This window comes from Micropterus salmoides, unplaced genomic scaffold, assembly GCF_014851395.1.
Source record: "Micropterus salmoides isolate LMB-PRFRI ecotype aquatic unplaced genomic scaffold, ASM1485139v1 Ms_hic_scaffold_20, whole genome shotgun sequence".
NCBI lineage: Eukaryota > Metazoa > Chordata > Actinopteri > Centrarchiformes > Centrarchidae > Micropterus > Micropterus salmoides.
Genome location: NW_024041151.1, coordinates 30,025,541 through 30,043,774, shown reverse-complemented (window position 1 = coordinate 30,043,774; position 18,234 = coordinate 30,025,541). Strand labels below are relative to the sequence as shown.

The following is an 18,234-nucleotide window of genomic DNA, read 5'->3' as shown; positions in this document are numbered from 1 at the left end:
TGTGGTTATTAATTCAGAAGAGGTCAAATCTGCAGTATTGGGATTAGATGATAATAGAGTGTGTGGGACCGATCAAATAACCGCTGAACATCTAAAATATGCAAGCAAGAAACTTGTTCCCCTGTTTGCTATTTGTATGACTGATTTCTAGTTCATGGGATTCTGCCTGAATCTATCTTACCAGCTTTATTAGTGCACGTCATTAAAGACAAAACTGGCAAAATAAACAGCATGGACAATTATAGACCTTTAGCCCTAGCTAGTATTGTATCAAAAGCGTTGGAGAGAATTCTTCTTAACTGGTTGGAACAGTATATTTTTACGACTGATAACCAATTTGGTTTTAAACGTCAACACAGTACAGATATGTGTATATTTGCCTTAAAGGAAATTTTAGATGACTATAATAGCCAGAATTCCACAGCGTTTATGTGTTTTATAGATGCCTCTAAGGCATTTGATTGGGTAAACCATGAAAAATAGTTTCTTAAGTTGCAACATAGAGAAATTCCCAAAGTAATTATAAGAATCCTAGTCTTCTGGTATTCACACCAGTCAATGCAGGTGAAATGCGGGGGCTCTGTATCATAACCATTTACTGTTGGTAATGGTGTTCGGCAGGGTGGTATTTTGTCACCTTTCCTTTTTAACGTGTATATGGATGACTTGTCACAACAATTAAATAAATGTAATACAGGACGTATGATAGGCAATACTCTCACGAATCACCTTATGTATGCAGATGACTTGGTAATCATTTGCCCATATAGCGCTGGGTTACAACAACTGTTGAAGGTTTGCTCTCAGTACGGTGCAGATTTTGATATCAAATATAATGCAAGTAAGAGCAATATCATGATTGTTAGAAGTAAAGAAGACAGGAAATTAGTATTCCCTGATTTCTTTTATCTGGTACTGCCCTTAAAGTGTGTGATGAGATTAAATATGTTGGCCATCATATTGTAAATGATTTATCAGATGATTAGGACATCAATAGACAGTGTCGCAAGATATATGCTCAGGCTAATGTGCTTGCACGTAAATTTGGCATGTGTTCTGCTTATGTTAAAGTAGCCTTGTTCAAAGCATTCTGTACACCACTATATACTGCCCACTTGTGGCAGTCTTACAGCAAAAAGAACATGCAGAGGCTGAATGTAGCGTATAATAATGCCATGAGACTGCTCTTAAAACAACCAAAATGGTGTAGTGCCAGTCATATGTTTGTTAATGTTGGGGTGCCTACATGCTCTTCCTTAATAAGAAATCTTATTTTTAGATACATTTGTAGAATGTCTGTCTCTGAAAATAGAATTATACAAGCTTTAACCCACAATGATTTTAGCTCAGTCAGGTATACATCTAGACTGTTGAGACATTGGTGCTCCTGTTTGTATATTACAAGTGAAAGATATAGACTTATTTTATTAATTTTTTTAATGTACTGTATATTTATTGTTTTGTTGTAGCTGTTGTTTTTTGTCTTGTTTTTTCTGTGTTCTATGGACCTTCCATTCTGAGTCCTGAAAAAAGTCATTATTATACCAATACACCTACCTCAGGTCATAAGGTCATAGGTCTTATTTATTTTTTCCAGCATCCTTTGCACTATGTTACATCACACTGTGTACATGGGTTAGGGTTAGGGTTAGGGGTACCTGTATATCATATCCACCTTCAACATGTACATAATGAGAATAGTTTACTCTTGCATCGTTTACACTCTGATCACTGCACTATTTGTCAATATGTCTATATTGTTTTGTTCATAGTGTGTATATTAGTGTTGTCTATTCTGTAGTTTGTGTCTGATTTTATTTTATTATTATTTTATTATAGTGTTATGTTATTATTGTATAAGTAAGCACATCGTGAGCAATGTACAATCCTGGAGTCAAATTCCTCATATGTGTACACATACCTGGCAATAAAACTGATTCTGATTCTGATTCTGACAAGTCAGAAAAACAACTTGGAAAGTCTGCAGAAATGTTGGTACATTACTTGTAGAGCTGACGTCATATTACGCAAAAATATTGCTCACATACATTTGTTAAATGGTATTAGATTATTGTTTGCATTAACCATGATAATATGTCAAGTAAAGCAATATTTTAGTGGCTTTAGGGAATGTGCTGGTGAAGAATCACATATCACATATACAACAACTCATCACTCAGATGCTGTACAAAAACGTCCACGTTGTTTCCACATTACAGTTTCAGCTCATGAACACATCCAAGTCAAAAGAATGACCATCCCAACTCGGGGATTGGGACTGACTATATAAAGGGCCACACATGCTAATGTAAGAAAGTGTAGAACATATTACACTGTAGGAAATCAACAGGCAAGGCAAGTTTATTTATAGCACATTTCAACAACAAGGTAATTCAAAGTGCTTTACATTAAACATAAAAGCAACAGGGAAATATAAAAAAGTTTAAAAGCAACATAGGGAAATTGTAAAAAAAAAAAAAAAAACACTTTAAAATATAATAAAAGTTACAGTGCAGAGTACAATCAGGGTTAAAAGAGTTAAATGGAAAATAAAAACAGGCTGATGGATTGAGCAAATAATTGAGTTACAATTATTTTGAAAAGAGAATAAACAGAGAAGTACACTTAATCTACTCTCTCTAGCTAGTCTGTACTCGGGTCCATAGCAATCTTTGGGTCAACTGAAACTCCAAAAACCCAGAGAAACCAGGACGTCTGTCTGCAGGCCACTTTGATCCAGTTATACTCTGGACCCCCCTGAGTGTTTACAGGTGGACAGAGGTTCCTGCAAATCACTCAGGCGTGAGATTTAAGACCACTTCCTTCACTCTGTTCAATCTCACTCTCATTATCTTTTCACTCAATTACCTACTCATTTCTCACCGTGTAAATATTTAATTAAAAGCAATGGTAAAAAGCTAAAAACAAAGAAAAAGAAAACAGGACAGTAAAAGTTACAGTGCAGTGTAAGTAATCCATCTACTAGTTAAAGGCAGTGGTAAAAAGAAAAATCTTGAATATTTAATTAAAAGCAATGGTAAAGTCTTAATTTAAAAGAACTGACAGTTATCTGGGAGTTTGTTCCAAATATATGGAGCATAATAACTGAACGCTGCTTCTCCTTGTTTAGTTTTGACTCCTGAGAGGTCTGGATTGGTTCGTAACAAAGCAGAAGATCAGAAATGTATTTTTGGCCCTAAAACATTTAGTGCTTTATAAACTAACAGCAGGAGTTTGAAATCAGTTCTTTGACATACAGGAAGCCAATGTAAAGACCTCAGAACTGGAGTGATGTGATCCACCTTTTTGGTCTTAGTGAGGACTCAAGCAGCAGCGTTCTGAATCAGCTGCAGCTGTCTGATCGATTTCTTAGGGAGCCCTGTAAGGACACTGTTACAGTAGTCGAGTCGACTGAAGATAAATGCATAGATAAGTTTTTCCAGGTCTTGCTGAAACATAAGTCCTTTAATCCTTGATATATTCTTCAGTAGGCAGACTTAATGTGGCTCCTCAAATTCAGTTGTTAGTCCATGACTACACCAAGAGATGATTCAGGCAGGAAGGAAAGGGAATAAAAGCAGATGTGGTAAAGGACACACAGAAAGCTGTTTTTCTGCAATACCTGAAGGATATAGGGTTATATTATAGAGTTTGTGTTTTTTTTAAGTTGTATTATTATGATGTAAAGGAGACTCGTCCAGCAATTCCTGCTACATACTCTGGTACAGGAGGAAGCAGTAGGCCCATTTCTAAATCATGGTTGCAACCCGCCATAAAGCCAAAAGAAGAACTCGGGGAGTCTACAAATTACCTGTAGAGGGCAGAAATACTCCTTAGCTACGTGTAGTCTGCCGCAGATGTCATCATCATCATCATCAGAAGAAGAACGGACTAAGAATGCAGCGAGACAAAACTAGCAACGCCGGTGGGGCTGAAAAGTAAGATTAAACCTATTTGCAATTTTATTTATAAGACATTTGTATTTTCATCAATTTAAGCACATTAGCACATGTTCTGTATAGCTCATGTTTTAACCTAAATGTGTTAATATCAAGTAAAATGTCTCTTCAGGTCCGACCGAGAGGCCGCCATAATGTCGAAATACTACGATGGAGTTGAATTTCCTTTCTGTGACGAGTTCTCCAAATATGAAAAAATGGCAAAAATAGGGCAAGGGACCTTTGGGTGAGTAACGTTAGTACACAAACAGTTTATGGTGGGAGTTTATCTGTGAATGCGTGTTGTGTGTTTGTGTTGCTAACGTTAGCTGTGCGGATAGCTAACTTTAGTCGTACGGAATAACGTTACGTTAGCTACAAATAACTCGTTTTTCTCTTCTATACAGTCTGTGGTTGTTCTCCATGTGGCCCAAAGTCGTTTATCTGTTATGTTCAGGAGACTCTTAGAAGTGCAGCACACAGAGTCACACAACCTAGCTTTAGCCTGTTGTAATATGTGCTGCCAAGTTGATTGCGTATTGACCTAACGTTAGCTAAGAAATGGACGTAGCAGTCTGTACTTTATAAACCGTAATATAACATCATAAATAACCACACTTGCCCACACGTGTAAGTGAATAAAACGTTAGAAAAGTATTTATAATATTTGTATAATTAAGACCCAAGTAGAAATGGGAGTACTATGTTAAGGTAGAAATGATTTGCCAGTGTAGAGTAAAGTCCATTATTTGTGTCTCTTGTGTTGTAATCCTCTCCTCACAGGGAGGTGTTCAAAGCAAAGCACAGACAGACCGGGAAGAAGGTCGCACTGAAGAAAGTTTTAATGGAAAATGAGAAAGAAGGGGTAAGAGGCCATTCAGATTCTAGTTGTTTATTTTATGGCCTGATATGCTAAATGTCCACAACTGCGACCGTGAGTAGTTGTTGATGTGGACATGAGTGTTTGTTATGTGGAAATAGTAAATAATTATTATTTATTACAAGTTTATTCTTATTTTTGAATTAATTATTAATTGCTGAGGTCTGGAAAAACAGGGGCGAGAAATGTTAGTAAGACACAGGTTGTAAACAAACCACTAGGTTAATGCATTTGGAAGAATAAATGTTTCAACTGACCATCACAGTTTACAGGCTTCCTTGTTCAATTTTGACCTACGGTACTTGTTGTAGTTCCGTAGTTGCATTTTTACTGTGTAATGAGAGAGATTAACCAACATTCAGGTGCGCTCACTTTCAGTTTGACCTCCAAATACAGTGTTTCAGATAACCTGTGACTCAGTTTCAGATAATTTGTGACTCTGTTCATTAATCACAGGGTTTGGGGTTCAATCCCCAGCCCCTCCTGTCCACATGTCAAAGTGTCATTTGGACAGACACCAAGCCCTTAATTGCTCCCGATGGTCAGGCCAGTGCTATGCATGGCAACTTTGAATTGTTGGTGTGTTTACAACCTGACTGCACTTGTTTATTGCCCAGTTGTAACTGATAAGAATTATGGTCATAACTTTGAAAATAAGACTCGAGTTGTCATGAACCATAATAAAGGTTTTGCTTATCTTTATTCTTTATGTTGTTATGTTTTCGATGTCTAGGGTTTATCCAAACCGCATTAACTTACTGTTGGCTGGGCCTCCTCCTCTGATGTCTTTAATGTGGCTGCTGCCTCTTTTACTTTTCCTTACTTAAAAATATAAAACGTTACCAACTATAAAGCTCAAGTTTGACTGACTTGCAGTGAAAACTGTTTTAAACTCCTGCCGTTCACTTCTTTGAGTGACTGTAGATTAAAAGCTGCTGCGTATGTCCTATCCTCATAGTGCTGCTTGTCTTTATTCTGCTCTGGCTGCGTACATCTTAAATATGGACTAAATGCATAATTCATATTGGTGCATCATTGTTTCTAGACAGTCATTATAGAAGTTTCCTCTGGCTGCTTTGTTTCAGTTCCCAATCACAGCTCTGAGAGAGATCAAGATCCTGCAGCTGCTCAAACATGAGAATGTGGTCAATCTGATTGAGATCTGCAGAACCAAAGGTTGGTGTCACGAGTCTTCAGTCTGTAAATTTGCTCTGACAATCAATTTGCTGTCTTTTATGTATGTTTGTGTCATTTGTTCTACAATGTGTAAATAGCAAAATATGTGTAATAGGAGCAGAAAGCATATATTGCATAAAATTATTTTGATGGAAGTAGAGCTGTAACGGTTCGTGTATTTGTGCCGATTCGTCATGGTACGCTGGTCACGGTCTTGTACACAGACTACACTATGTAGATTAAAGTAATGTGGAACCTTGCCGCCAGTTCTGCCCGGAAACATGTTAGCAATATGTGCACAACATATGTACATCTGTGCAAAATAGCACAACAACACAACACACAGAAAGCAGCTGTTATTACTGACTAGTCAACAGAAAGAAGGCCAGCTGTGCATCTGTCCTGCATCCTTTTAGCTCATGCAAAAGAGTAAAAGCCAGTCTCTGCCACTCTGTCTTTTTCTCTTCCTCGCTTCCTCCGATGTCGTCTTCAGTCTCTTCTCAGACTCTGCCATGATATCCATACTGAGAATACTGCGCTAGCTTCTTTAAAATAACTTACATTGTACACTATATAGTTTTTGCGTTGATGGTGTGAACCACTACACCGTCGTGATAAATGTCCTGGCCAGGATTCCAGCGTTACATAGCACATTAGCTGATGCGATTCTCCCTATTACAAGTCAATGTACCATCAAAAGGACTTTGAAGCTGTTATTTTACGATAAAATTACTTTATAATGTTGCATAAAATATAGCCATTGTCAAACTAAAGAAACAAACTGCTACCTCAGTCCCCAGTAAGATGACTTTGTCTGTCTTTGATACTTGCACTACTGTCTTTTCAAAATAAATGCGTCCTAACCCATTTAGTTTTTCATTTGCACCAAACGGTGACTCCTAAACCGGGTTATAAACTGACCCATGACTTTTTCCCCCTCTCATTGTTCCTGAAGCTACTCAGTTCAACAGATACAAAGGCAGCATCTACCTGGTGTTTGACTTCTGTGAGCACGACCTGGCCGGGCTGCTGAGCAATGCCAATGTGAAGTTCACTCTGGCAGAGATCAAAAAGGTTATGCAGATGTTGCTCAATGGATTGTACTACATCCACAGGAACAAGGTAAGGCGCTGATAAAGATGACTGTCCACTGGTTATTTTGGCCTCTGGGGTCTAAAACAAAATATATATGTAAAATACCTTTTTAAATAGAGTGCTGAGAAAACTGGCACGTATCTGGTGAGGAGGAAAGATCACACTGAACTGGCCACAAGTCTTATCAGCTGATCCCACTAGTGCAGAAGACAACCATCAGTTTTACTACAACTACAATCACTGTTGTATTGAAGATCTGGGAGAATATAACCCCAACTGCACTCAGACTGTATCATCTAGTTAACCTCATGTTGGCCTCCTAAATATATAAAAAACAGCTTCTTTTTAGTTTAAAGCTCATACCTGAAGAATAGAATAAGCACACATCTGCAGGCCACCAAGATGTGATGTCTAATGATCCCTTGTATTTGATGCATTTGTTTTCCTGAAAGTATACCATCTCATTTGTTATGTATATACATAATTGTTACAGTGTCTTGTGGTCTTGATCATAATATTGTATTCTCTTGCGTCAGATCCTTCACAGAGACATGAAAGCAGCCAACGTGCTCATTACCAGAGACGGTGTCCTGAAGCTGGCTGACTTTGGTTTGGCTCGAGCCTTCAGCCTGGCTAAAAACAGCCAGGGGAACCGCTACACCAACCGCGTGGTCACACTCTGGTACAGACCTCCAGAGCTGCTGCTGGGTAAGAGACCACCAAAAAATTCCATGCAGCGCACAAAGGCAGAAATATGCAAACATCATTCATAAGAGCATTGTTGACGAGGATTATCAAAAAGAAAGCCTTTTTGTTGGGCATGATCCTGGCGTTGGTGTGCAACTTGTCTTTTAAAATAGACTTGTAGATGTAAATATATACATGTGCTGGTCATAATTAGAATATCATCAAAAAGTTGGTTTATTTCAGTAATTCCATTCAAAAAGTGAAACTTGCATATTATATTCATTCATTACACACAGACTGATATTTCAAATGTTTATTTCATTTAATTGTGATTATTAAAACTGACAACTAATGAAAATCCCAAATTCAGTATCTCCGAAAATTTTAATATTACTTATACCAATCCAAAAAAAGGATTTTTAGAAATGTTGGCCAGTATGAGCATGAAAAGTATGAGCATGTACAGCACTCAATACTTAGTTGGGGCTCCTTTCGCCTGAATTACTGCAGCAATGCGGCGTGGCATGGAGTCCATCAGTCTGTGGCACTGCTCAGGTGTTACGAGAGTGCTCTGATAGTGGCCTTCAGCTCTTCTGCCGTATCGCATCTTCCTCTTCACAATACCCCATAGATTTTCTATAGGGTTAAGGTCAGGCGAGTTTGCTGGCCAATTAAGAAGAGGGATACCATGGTACTTAAACCAGGTACTGGTAGCTTTGGCACTGTGTGCAGGTGCCAAGTCCTGTTGGAAAATGAAATCTGCATCTCCATAAAGTTGGTCAGCAGCAGGAAGTGCTCTAAAACTTCCTGGTAGACGGCTGTGTTGACCTTGGACCTCAGAAAACACAGTGGACCAACACCAGCAGATGACATGGCACCCCAAACCATCACTGACTGTGGAAACTTTACACTGGACTTCAAGCAACGTGGATTCTGTGCCTCTCCTCTCTTCCTCCAGACTCTGGGACCTTGATTTCCAAAGGAAATGCAAAATTTACTTTCATCAGAGAACATAACTTTGGACCACTCAGCAGCAGTCCAGTCCTTTTTGTCTTTAGCCCAGGCGAGACGCTTCTGACGCTGTGTCTTGTTCAAGAGTGGCTTGACACAAGGAATGCGACAGCTGAAACCCATGTCTTGCATACGTCTGTGCGTGTTGGTTCTTGAAGCACTGACTCCAGCTGCAGTCCACTCTTTGTGAATCTCCCCCACATTTTTGAATGGGTTTTGTTTCACAATCCTCTCCAGGGTGCGGTTATCCCTATTGCTTGTACACTTTTTTCTACCACATCTTTTCCTTCCCTTCACCACTCTATTAATGTGCTTGGACACAGAGCTCTGTGAACAGCCAGCCTCTTTAGCAATGACCTTTTGTGTCTTGCCCTCCTTGTGCAAGGTGTCAATGGTCGTCTTTTGGACAGCTGCCAAGTCAGCAGTCTTCCCCATGATTGTGTAGCCTACAGAACTAGACTGAGAGACCATCTAAAGGCCTTTGCAGGTGTTTTGAGTTAATTAGCTGATTAGAGTGTGGCACCAGGTGTCTTCAATATTGAACCTTTTCACAATATTCTAATTTTCTGAGATACTGATTTTGGGGTTTTCATTAGTTGTCAGTTATAATCATCAAAATTAAAAGGAATGAACACTTGAAATATATCAGTCTGTGTGGAATGAATGTATACATTATACAAGTTTCACTTTTTGAATAGAATTACTGAAATAAATCAACTTTTTGATGATATTCTAATTATGACCAGCACCTGTACTTCATGCCACAGTTAGTCACAGCTGAGACGCAAGCCTGCGCGCAGCGGGACAGACAGACAGCTGCATAAATCAAAATGTTTTGCGTTTTACATAAATAAATCGAAGTTAACAACGAGAACAGGATAAAGAAATAAGACGCCGTTTGCAGACGCTGTTCTACTGAATTGTTTCCCAGCACATCCAAAAGATAACAAATGGTCTGACCCGCTTTGAGTGTTTCTGTCACTCAATTTTGAGAAGACGATTAACCTAAGCTAAATTTGGAGTGCACACGTATTCAAGCCTTTATGGTAAATCCACTGAAACGGCCCAGAGCAAGCAGACAGGCAGGTCAGCGACTTTCTCCTGTCAGTTTCTCTCCTTACAAAGACGAGTGTTGCAGTTTGAGAGTCCTACATGAAGAGAGGCTGTGAAGTCTTCATGTTACGCCGTATGAGCACCACATACAACATTATTTATCAAACTGGGTCAGACTTGATGAATTTAGCGCGAGGATACACATGTGACAACGTACGGTTTTCAAAATAAGGTGTCTATACAGGATGGAAATAAGATTAATTGGATTATATTCACAGAAAGTATAAAACATATTACATGTGTCCATTAAAAGTAAATGGACACATGTAATTTACTTTACTGGACCCTCTCGGGCCTCAGACCCCCCACCATAGTCTCTCCAAATCCGGATGGAAACACTGAGGAAAAAGCACCTTTTGAATGTTTAATTTATGCACTGGGAAAAAAATGTGAATTTACATGTTCAGTGTTTTTTCATTATATTTGGTTTCAGCCAAGAGTTTTCATTTCGGTGCATCTCTAGTTTCCATTGCACCTTGTTGCATCTCTCTTTCATCGATACACCAATTTTTCCTCCTCAGCCAAGGGTAAAAACCTTTTTGTGATATTTCAAAATTAGTTTTTTTAATTTCTGGCGTTTAAATAAGGATGGAAACACATGTTGTCATCAAACGTTAGATTCATGACAAGTAATGATCTAGAGAACTCACGGATGCTGAGTTTACAAAGTGCTGCACAAATTACAAAAAGGACAAAACCAATAATGTTCCTTTTGATGAGCACAGTATAAACTCATTGCTGCAAAACATCATTCAGCCTCTATGAGATGGACAAACTGGCAACTCTGCTGCAGATTAGTTTAAAGGTATAGTTTAAAAGTACCTTGTGGCGTCTTGTTGTAAATAAAGTTTCTGATTTACATTCAGTCTTTTTCACAAACACATGTGTATCCTTGAGGTCTAACAAACATAATATTAGCAAAGCTGATGTGTCTGCAAGTTGGCAAACTTCTAGTGTCCTTCACTGCATTTGCTGGCACATCTACAGCCTGGAGATCAGTGGAATAGTGTGAAACCATTATAGGACTGTATCGTGTGCTGCATGAACAAACAAAACCAACATGTTAAAACCCCATTACGCTACTCCACAGGGTACCTCTTCATTTTCATACCCGAAGAAAGCTTGCAGTATTTAATTATTAATCCCATCCTTTTTTGGGGGGGTAGGTGAACGAGACTACGGCCCCCCCATTGACCTGTGGGGTGGGGGCTGCATCATGGCAGAGATGTGGACCAGAAGTCCCATAATGCAAGGCAACACTGAGCAGCACCAGCTCACTCTCATCAGCCAGCTCTGTGGCTCCATCACTGCTGAGGTCAGATATCATGACGAGTTTAGAGTCAAGTTGCATTACTTGTCTGCTATGTCAACCAAATCCTGAAACATCTTCCCTTTCTGTCAGGTGTGGCCTGGTGTGGATAAGAAGTATGAGCTTTACCAGAAAATGGAGCTGCCTAAAGGCCAAAAGAGGAAAGTGAAGGATCGTCTCAAAGCCTATGTGAAAGACCCGTACGCCCTGGATCTGATAGATAAACTCCTGGTCCTGGACCCGGCACAGCGCATAGACAGCGACGACGCGCTCAACCATGACTTCTTCTGGTCCGACCCCATGCCGTCAGACCTGAAGAACATGCTCTCCACCCACAATACCTCCATGTTTGAATACCTGGCCCCGCCCAGACGGAGAGGCCACATGCCACAGCAGCAGCCCAATCAGAACAGAAACCCAGCCACCACCAGTCAGACGGAGTTTGATCGAGTGTTTTAGTGGCTGAAGAAGTTTACGGACAAGTAGTTTACCTTGTTGGACTTTTTGTTGAGTAACAAATGACAGCCGGCCTAATGTTGAAGGTGGGTACGCATTCCTTTTTTGTTTTGAGGATTGGCGGACATTACCTGGAGCTCTCTACAGTTTCATATGATCACTGTTTGTTTGACCAGGGACAGGACTGTAATTTCCAAAGTTATTCGGAGCCCTTTGCAAGCCAAGTTATTATCTTCTGACTTAGTGCTTTTTCTCCAGCTAGAGATGAAGAGTCAGTGTTCAGCTCTGTATAAACGGCTTTGCTATGTTCACATTAGTTTTAATTGTGATTGCAAGTTTGGGAATGAGTCTGGTATTTTAGTTTTTTGACAGTTTTACACTTGTTTTATCATTGTTTTGTATAAAATAGCTCTCTCTAAAGCCTGTGCAGTATTTTGAGGTTATTTATAATAAGAAAGCGAGAATGTCTTTATTTAAACTATTTTAGAAGGACACCACAAACATTTCTGAACACATGTCCAGCAGCGACATACCTCAAATAAAATGTTTTTTTCCCTCTATAAATATGACTTTTTGTGTGACCTGAAGAGTTCTTAGGGGTTAAACTCACACACTGGAAAAAGTACATTTTGTGTGAGCTGGTGTTCCTGAATCTTTGTTTAAAACCAAACAACAACATGAAGTTGGACAGCAGCCTGGGCTTTGTCTGCCCAGTTTAGAAAGTCAAGGGGGCCAAGACTCACTAAAGCTTGTTTCAGAGTTGGTGATGTTAGAAAAAGTTAAATGTGTTAGAATGAGGAAGAATGCTTTTATATCTTGATAATCTTTCATATGGACACTAAAAAATACCATTAAAACTAAACCTTAATGATGCTAGGGATGAGAAGTTGTTACAAAATGCCTTCCACATTTCAAGACTAGACGCTGAAGTAACCGCATTTTCTTTTAGGTTGTTTGTCCGCTCTTCCTGAAATGTTAAAACACCTAGTATTATGGGGATCTAAAATGTCTTCAAAATATGCCCTTAAGTTAACGAAGGGGGGGTGGACATACAGTAATGACAAGGTCGAATTAGGCATCATAAGTGCAGACACCTGTGTAGGTAGAGTACGGATGTACAGGTGCTTTAAGATTTTACAAAACATGATGCATTATTTTTTATTAAACTAACAAACCTAATAAGAAGATAGAATTTGCTCCACCTTGACCATCTACTACATTAAATGCTTTTACTTTAATGCATCAGTAGTAACAAATCCATCATATATATCACTGACATGGTCCACTCTGCATGATAAGTACGTTAAGTTAGATATTTTGATATTTAAAGTACATTTTTCTGACGATACTTACATACTTGTAACAAGTTTTCACTGGTAACGCCAGCAGCAACTTCAAACCAGCCGCAGTTATGACCGACTGCATGACACATTGCCTCCAGTAGGTGGCAGCATCAGATTACTGTATCATTTAATAGTGGCACATATTTTGTATACTGCTACTGAACCCTTGGAAATCTTTATTACTCTAGCTTTAGCCATAAGTAACCAAAAGAGCCTTTACATATGGCTCTTCCATGTTTGCTGGAATGGCAAATGCTAAAAACATTTTTAGGTTCCTGTGCTTGTCCCAGAACAATTGAGCCTTCTGGACGTTCCAACTGCAACCCTGAGTCTTCTAATTCAAACCTACTAAATGGGTTGCATCTAGAACCTTCTGAGGGTCCAGGTAAGAACCTTACTTACTTGGACCAGCAACTTAATTGTGAAATTTGAGCTTTACCTGAACTATTTTTCGGTTTTACAATAAAAGATTTAAATGATGGTTACAGATGGTTTTGTCTGTTACTATGGTATTATTTCCCACACTTGGTACAAAACACAACAGATCATCAAAAAAAACCTTTTTTCACAACTATAACTACATCTGTCATTAAGTCCAAAAAATATGTAGGAAGACATGTTTCACATTGAAATACATTATGTTCTGAATTGATCATCACTGGACCATTTGCTTAAGATACATGTATGTATTTATTTTTCCTGATATGTTGAGATTGCAAACTTTAGAATTACTACCCTAAGTCATGATATTTTTATGTGACCTCAGTGGGATTAAAACCCACAACCTTCGCTTTGGTACTATTGTTGCAGGCATGTGGTAAAATTTCACAGCTCTTAGTACATAACTCCAAACTCATCACACTTGTAGCACAACCAGTCTTTCATTCAAAACTTGCCATCGTGCATTCATTTGGATTGTAAACATCTCTCACCACACAACCATTGATTAAAATATAAGTTTCTCGTGAAATTTCATGAGAACAGATGGTTTAATCAACCAAAACACAACATGATATCTTTTCAGTTTAGTCCTTTTAACTCAGTGAATCCAATAACCAACAATGCAAGATACATGTTTGAAATCGCCTTAGAAGTGCTGTGGATACTGTAAAAGACCAATTACACAGTTTTCACATTTCCCAACATTTACAGAGTCTGTCATTTCCATAATATCCATCCGATATGTAATCATATATGTTATGATCAAAGAAGACATCCTCCCACATTGTCACATAGGTGACTCCTTACGGTTGGTAGGCTGATGGATGCCACATTGGCAAAGGTGTCATTGTTCTCCTCAATTGCCTGCTTTATTTCTGGCAGTAGTATTCCCTGCCTGTCCACTCCTGCTGGTCAGTCAGGAAACCACTATGGGGTTTTCTGTCCATTCTAAGCATAGAATTGAGTATACCGTTGACATCATGCTGTAAGAACTCTGTAACACGTTTGATGAATTTAAATGCATTACAATTTACAGAACTGTAAGTGGCAAAGCAGAGTATATCTCTGATCTCCTTTGTTGAATTTAAACACCGAATGAAAGACTTGGAACCAGAAGCAATAAATTGTTGTCACTGCTTTTGAAATAACAACTTCCTTTAAACCTATGTACAAATTGTACTTTTAATTGGTCTTAAAGTTATACTGTTTATTTGTCCATCTTAAGAGTTTTTGTTGAATGTCCTTTGCTTGTTGTGGGTGTGTCTGGTGTTCGTATCTGTAACTCCACTCTGTCAATATGCTGCCGTTTTCGCCAGGTCTCTCTTGAAAAATCTCAATGAGATCATCTGGTTAAATAAAGGTTAAATATCAAAATAAAAGATATCCTACAAACTTACCAGTTTTCTTGCTGAAAAGTTTGGATGATAGAATTGACAGTTGATCTTTTTAGATTTGGATCAACTAATCTGGCAGCCTCTGTAAATGCTCCGTATTTGTATAGCGCCTTTCTAGTCTTTTCGAGCACTCAAAGAGCTTTTACACTACATCTGCATTCACACACTGAGTAAGTGCTCCAACAGAAACTAACATTCACACACTGGTGGACCACCAGAGGTAATTTGGGGTTCAGTATCTTACCAAAGGATACTTCAACCTCCTGCTATGTTTCAACCCGCTCTACCTCCTGAGCCACAGCTCCCTCTGCCATAGTAAAACCTCAGTTCACCACATGATCACTACAGACAACAGTTCTGCCTCCCTCTTTCTGACAACCAACCATTTGATGGGCCCTATGCCCGCCTCCCTGACCTCACGGTTGGTGCCCATGCCCACCTCTCTGAAGGATCCCTTGTCCACCAGCTCTTCCTAAGGAAATTGCCAGTGTTGACACAGCCTTTTATTGGGTGACCAATTGTGGTTACCACTAGGTGAAATCCATTAGCAATAATTAGTAGGCTATTCATTATGTGTGGTTACATGTAATTTAGATGTTCATACAAACACATTTTATATAGCTGACAAACCAATTTAAAATCTATAGGTTTACCAAACAGTTCCGTGATTAACCATTAAGAGCAGTTTGATTTAAGTGTTAGTCAAAGGTTTTTATGCAAATCAGAAGAGAAGCATTTTAAAAGTATTGTGAGCATTGTATCGTGAAAGACAATTACTTACTACTACTACTGAAAAAGTTACTCTGTATTTTTGTGTGTTGAACTTTTGAACAATTGAACATGTGATTACATGTTAAAAAAACAGCCTTTGTGAATATCTGCTTTGAGTTTTGTACTAAGAGTTGTGAAATTTTACCACCTACTAGCGTTAATTAATCTCTGGGGTGTTGATAACCACCTTGTCTCACCAAGAGGAGGATTGCAGAATTCGCAGATAGAGGTTGCTGGCTGCTGGTAGGGCGGGTTGGCCAGCAGTTGTGGTGGTTCAATCCTTTGTGTCATCATACTGGTTTGATCCCCAGCTCCTCCTGTCCACGTGTCCTTGAGCAAGATACTCAACCCCAAATAGCTCCATGTCTATATGTATGGTGAAAAAGGCAAATCGCTCTGGACAAAAGTGTCTACCAAGTGAAAGGAATGGAATATTTATTTATTTTTGCTTTGGCTTGATCTCCAGCAGATGATATATCGGACTCTTTAGCTATAGTCGCTAACTTTGTCAGTCTGCTGTTTGGTGCTGAGCAGACATGTACAGTGAGTTTTTGTGAGTTTTCTTTGTTGCTGATAACAGCTGCCTCCCGCTGCCAAACACGACGCTACGAGAGCAGTAAGAATCAGCCAAAACAGTGAAGTTGTGGGTGGGAAAACCAGATTGAAGATGCCAACGTGCGGTTTTCTGAAAAAATACTTTTATATTTCAAATTCTTACCTATGGATCGGCTGCATGGTTTATCTCACAAATAACACAAAAAGGTATTAAGGGTTTTTCTCCCCCCTCTTTCTACGAATCATAAATAACCAAAATAATTTGTCCGACGTGTTGTTTGAAGTAAATCGTTCTTAGTATTTAGAGTTTGCTCTTTCAAATAACTTTTCCAGAAAATGTTGGCGGAAAAAGGCTTTCTTAAGAACTGTCTTTTTTGTACTCTGTGTACTCTACAAGCAGTAGAGAAAATACAAATTATGTAAAAATGTTTCAAGAAGGTATTTATGAATATGTATAATATATATTTGCCATGTGTATGTATTTGTCAAGAATCACCTCAGGCTCATAGTTTCACCCATGATGGATTGCTCTCTAAGTTCCAAAGCTCGTCTGCTGTCACTTCCACTGAGGAATGTGTGTGTGTGTGTGTGTGTGTGTGTGTGTGTGGGTGGTGGTGGTGGTGGTGGGGGGCTACTGTGTGTTGACAACGATGACAAGAACAACCAACATAAATTAGAAAGTGCTCCAATGGACAGATGGGCCTCCGACTGCAGAGGCCGGCATGCAAATGGTCTCCTAACTCATCACCATAGAAACAACACTGATGATTATCTGTATGGATGAGAGGCCAGCATGCAAAATGACACTCTAAATTGTGCCAGGTTTGGGCCACAGTAGGGTACCCTGTGAACTGGCTCCAAAGGGCTTATTATGGTGTTCTTTCTGAATGATGTGACACTTGGCTTCAGGGTTTGTTTGGGGCAAATGCCATGTCAGATTGGGACAAATGTCATTTCAGATTCACAGGTCTTGCTCCTGAGCGCTAGAAAAAGATTGCTGCTATACTTGATGGGGTTCTGCTCTGTAGAGGTAAATCATTTTGAACAGCCTGATACATACTCTTGCCTTTCTGCAATCTACATGCCCTTAAATCTTCAGGAGAATGCGAAGCAAACCCCACCCCAAGAAAACTATCTGTCATCTACACATCTATTTCCTCTTTCCCAAAACCATCTTCACTGCAGCAAGTGATCTCAGGCTACATCTAGTGAAGTTCTGTACCATTTCTTGCTTTTGTTCTTTAGCGTGAGTTTTTGTTAAACAGTGTTAACTGTGATGTGCATCTCTGTGTTGCTTGGATTCTACAGCGGAGGCAGGAGACATCATTTTGAGACCTAGATTTTGCAGTCTGGTTCTACAGCTGACAGTGTTGATCAGTCGGCCCTGCACTTTGGTCCAAACTGAAATATCTCAACAACTTTGTCATGAAATGTTTTTAAATGTTTGGTCCCCAGAGGATAAATCCTAATGACTCTGGTTACTCCTAACTTTTCATCAAGCGTCAGCATCAGATCATAATTCCAACTATGAATAATGACATTCCCATCAGCCTTAACTATACTTTATGTTTAGTGCTTTCATGCTAACATGCTAAACTAAGGTGGTGAACATGGTAAACATGCTAGGTAGACATGGTAGACATGCTAAATATCAGCATGTTAGCATCGTTGGTGTGAGCAAGATAGCATGCGGATGTTAGCATGTAGCTCAAAGCACCAATGGCCCCATGTATCAGAATCCGCTTTGACTCCGGTTCTTCACTGCTCTCAATGTACTTGCACAGAAATAATATAACAGCTAAAAAAGAACAGCTAAGAACACAGACGACAAAGCTGAACAAAAGAAGGTGAAAGAATAGACAAGTATATAAAAAAAAGTAGGTGTATATATAAATACATACTTGAATTGGGCTTTATCGGCACGGCAAACAGACAATACATTGCTGAAGCAAGTGTAAAATAAAAACGTGTGCATGCGTGTGCTGTGTGTCACTCACTGTCCCTCAGGTTATGGAATGCTGATACATATTGAACAGCAAGATATGCCCTGTTTCCTTCTCAGTGA

At 39.1% G+C, this 18,234-nt stretch overlaps 1 protein-coding gene across 1 annotated transcript; it reads left to right on the top strand.

Moving 5' to 3' along the window:
• The first annotated feature begins 3,821 nt into the window (after positions 1-3,821).
• cdk9 (cyclin-dependent kinase 9 (CDC2-related kinase)) lies at positions 3,822-12,234 on the top strand. Its single transcript, XM_038733873.1, has 8 exons — positions 3,822-3,938; positions 4,072-4,185; positions 4,722-4,803; positions 5,904-5,994; positions 6,950-7,116; positions 7,626-7,797; positions 11,067-11,215; positions 11,303-12,234. Exons 1-8 carry the CDS (start codon positions 3,898-3,900, stop codon positions 11,666-11,668), a joined length of 1,182 nt encoding a protein of 393 aa, XP_038589801.1. The 5' UTR covers positions 3,822-3,897; the 3' UTR covers positions 11,669-12,234.
• The last annotated feature ends 6,000 nt before the right edge of the window (positions 12,235-18,234 follow it).

Coding starts and splice junctions, on each gene's coding strand:
- cdk9 (XM_038733873.1), top strand. CDS start 3,898: ATGCAGCGAGACAAAACTAGCAACGCCGGTGGGGCTGAAAA. Junction 3,939..4,071: donor AACGCCGGTGGGGCTGAAAA/GTAAGATTAAAC, acceptor ATGTCTCTTCAG/GTCCGACCGAGAGGCCGCCA. Junction 4,186..4,721: donor ATAGGGCAAGGGACCTTTGG/GTGAGTAACGTT, acceptor CTCTCCTCACAG/GGAGGTGTTCAAAGCAAAGC.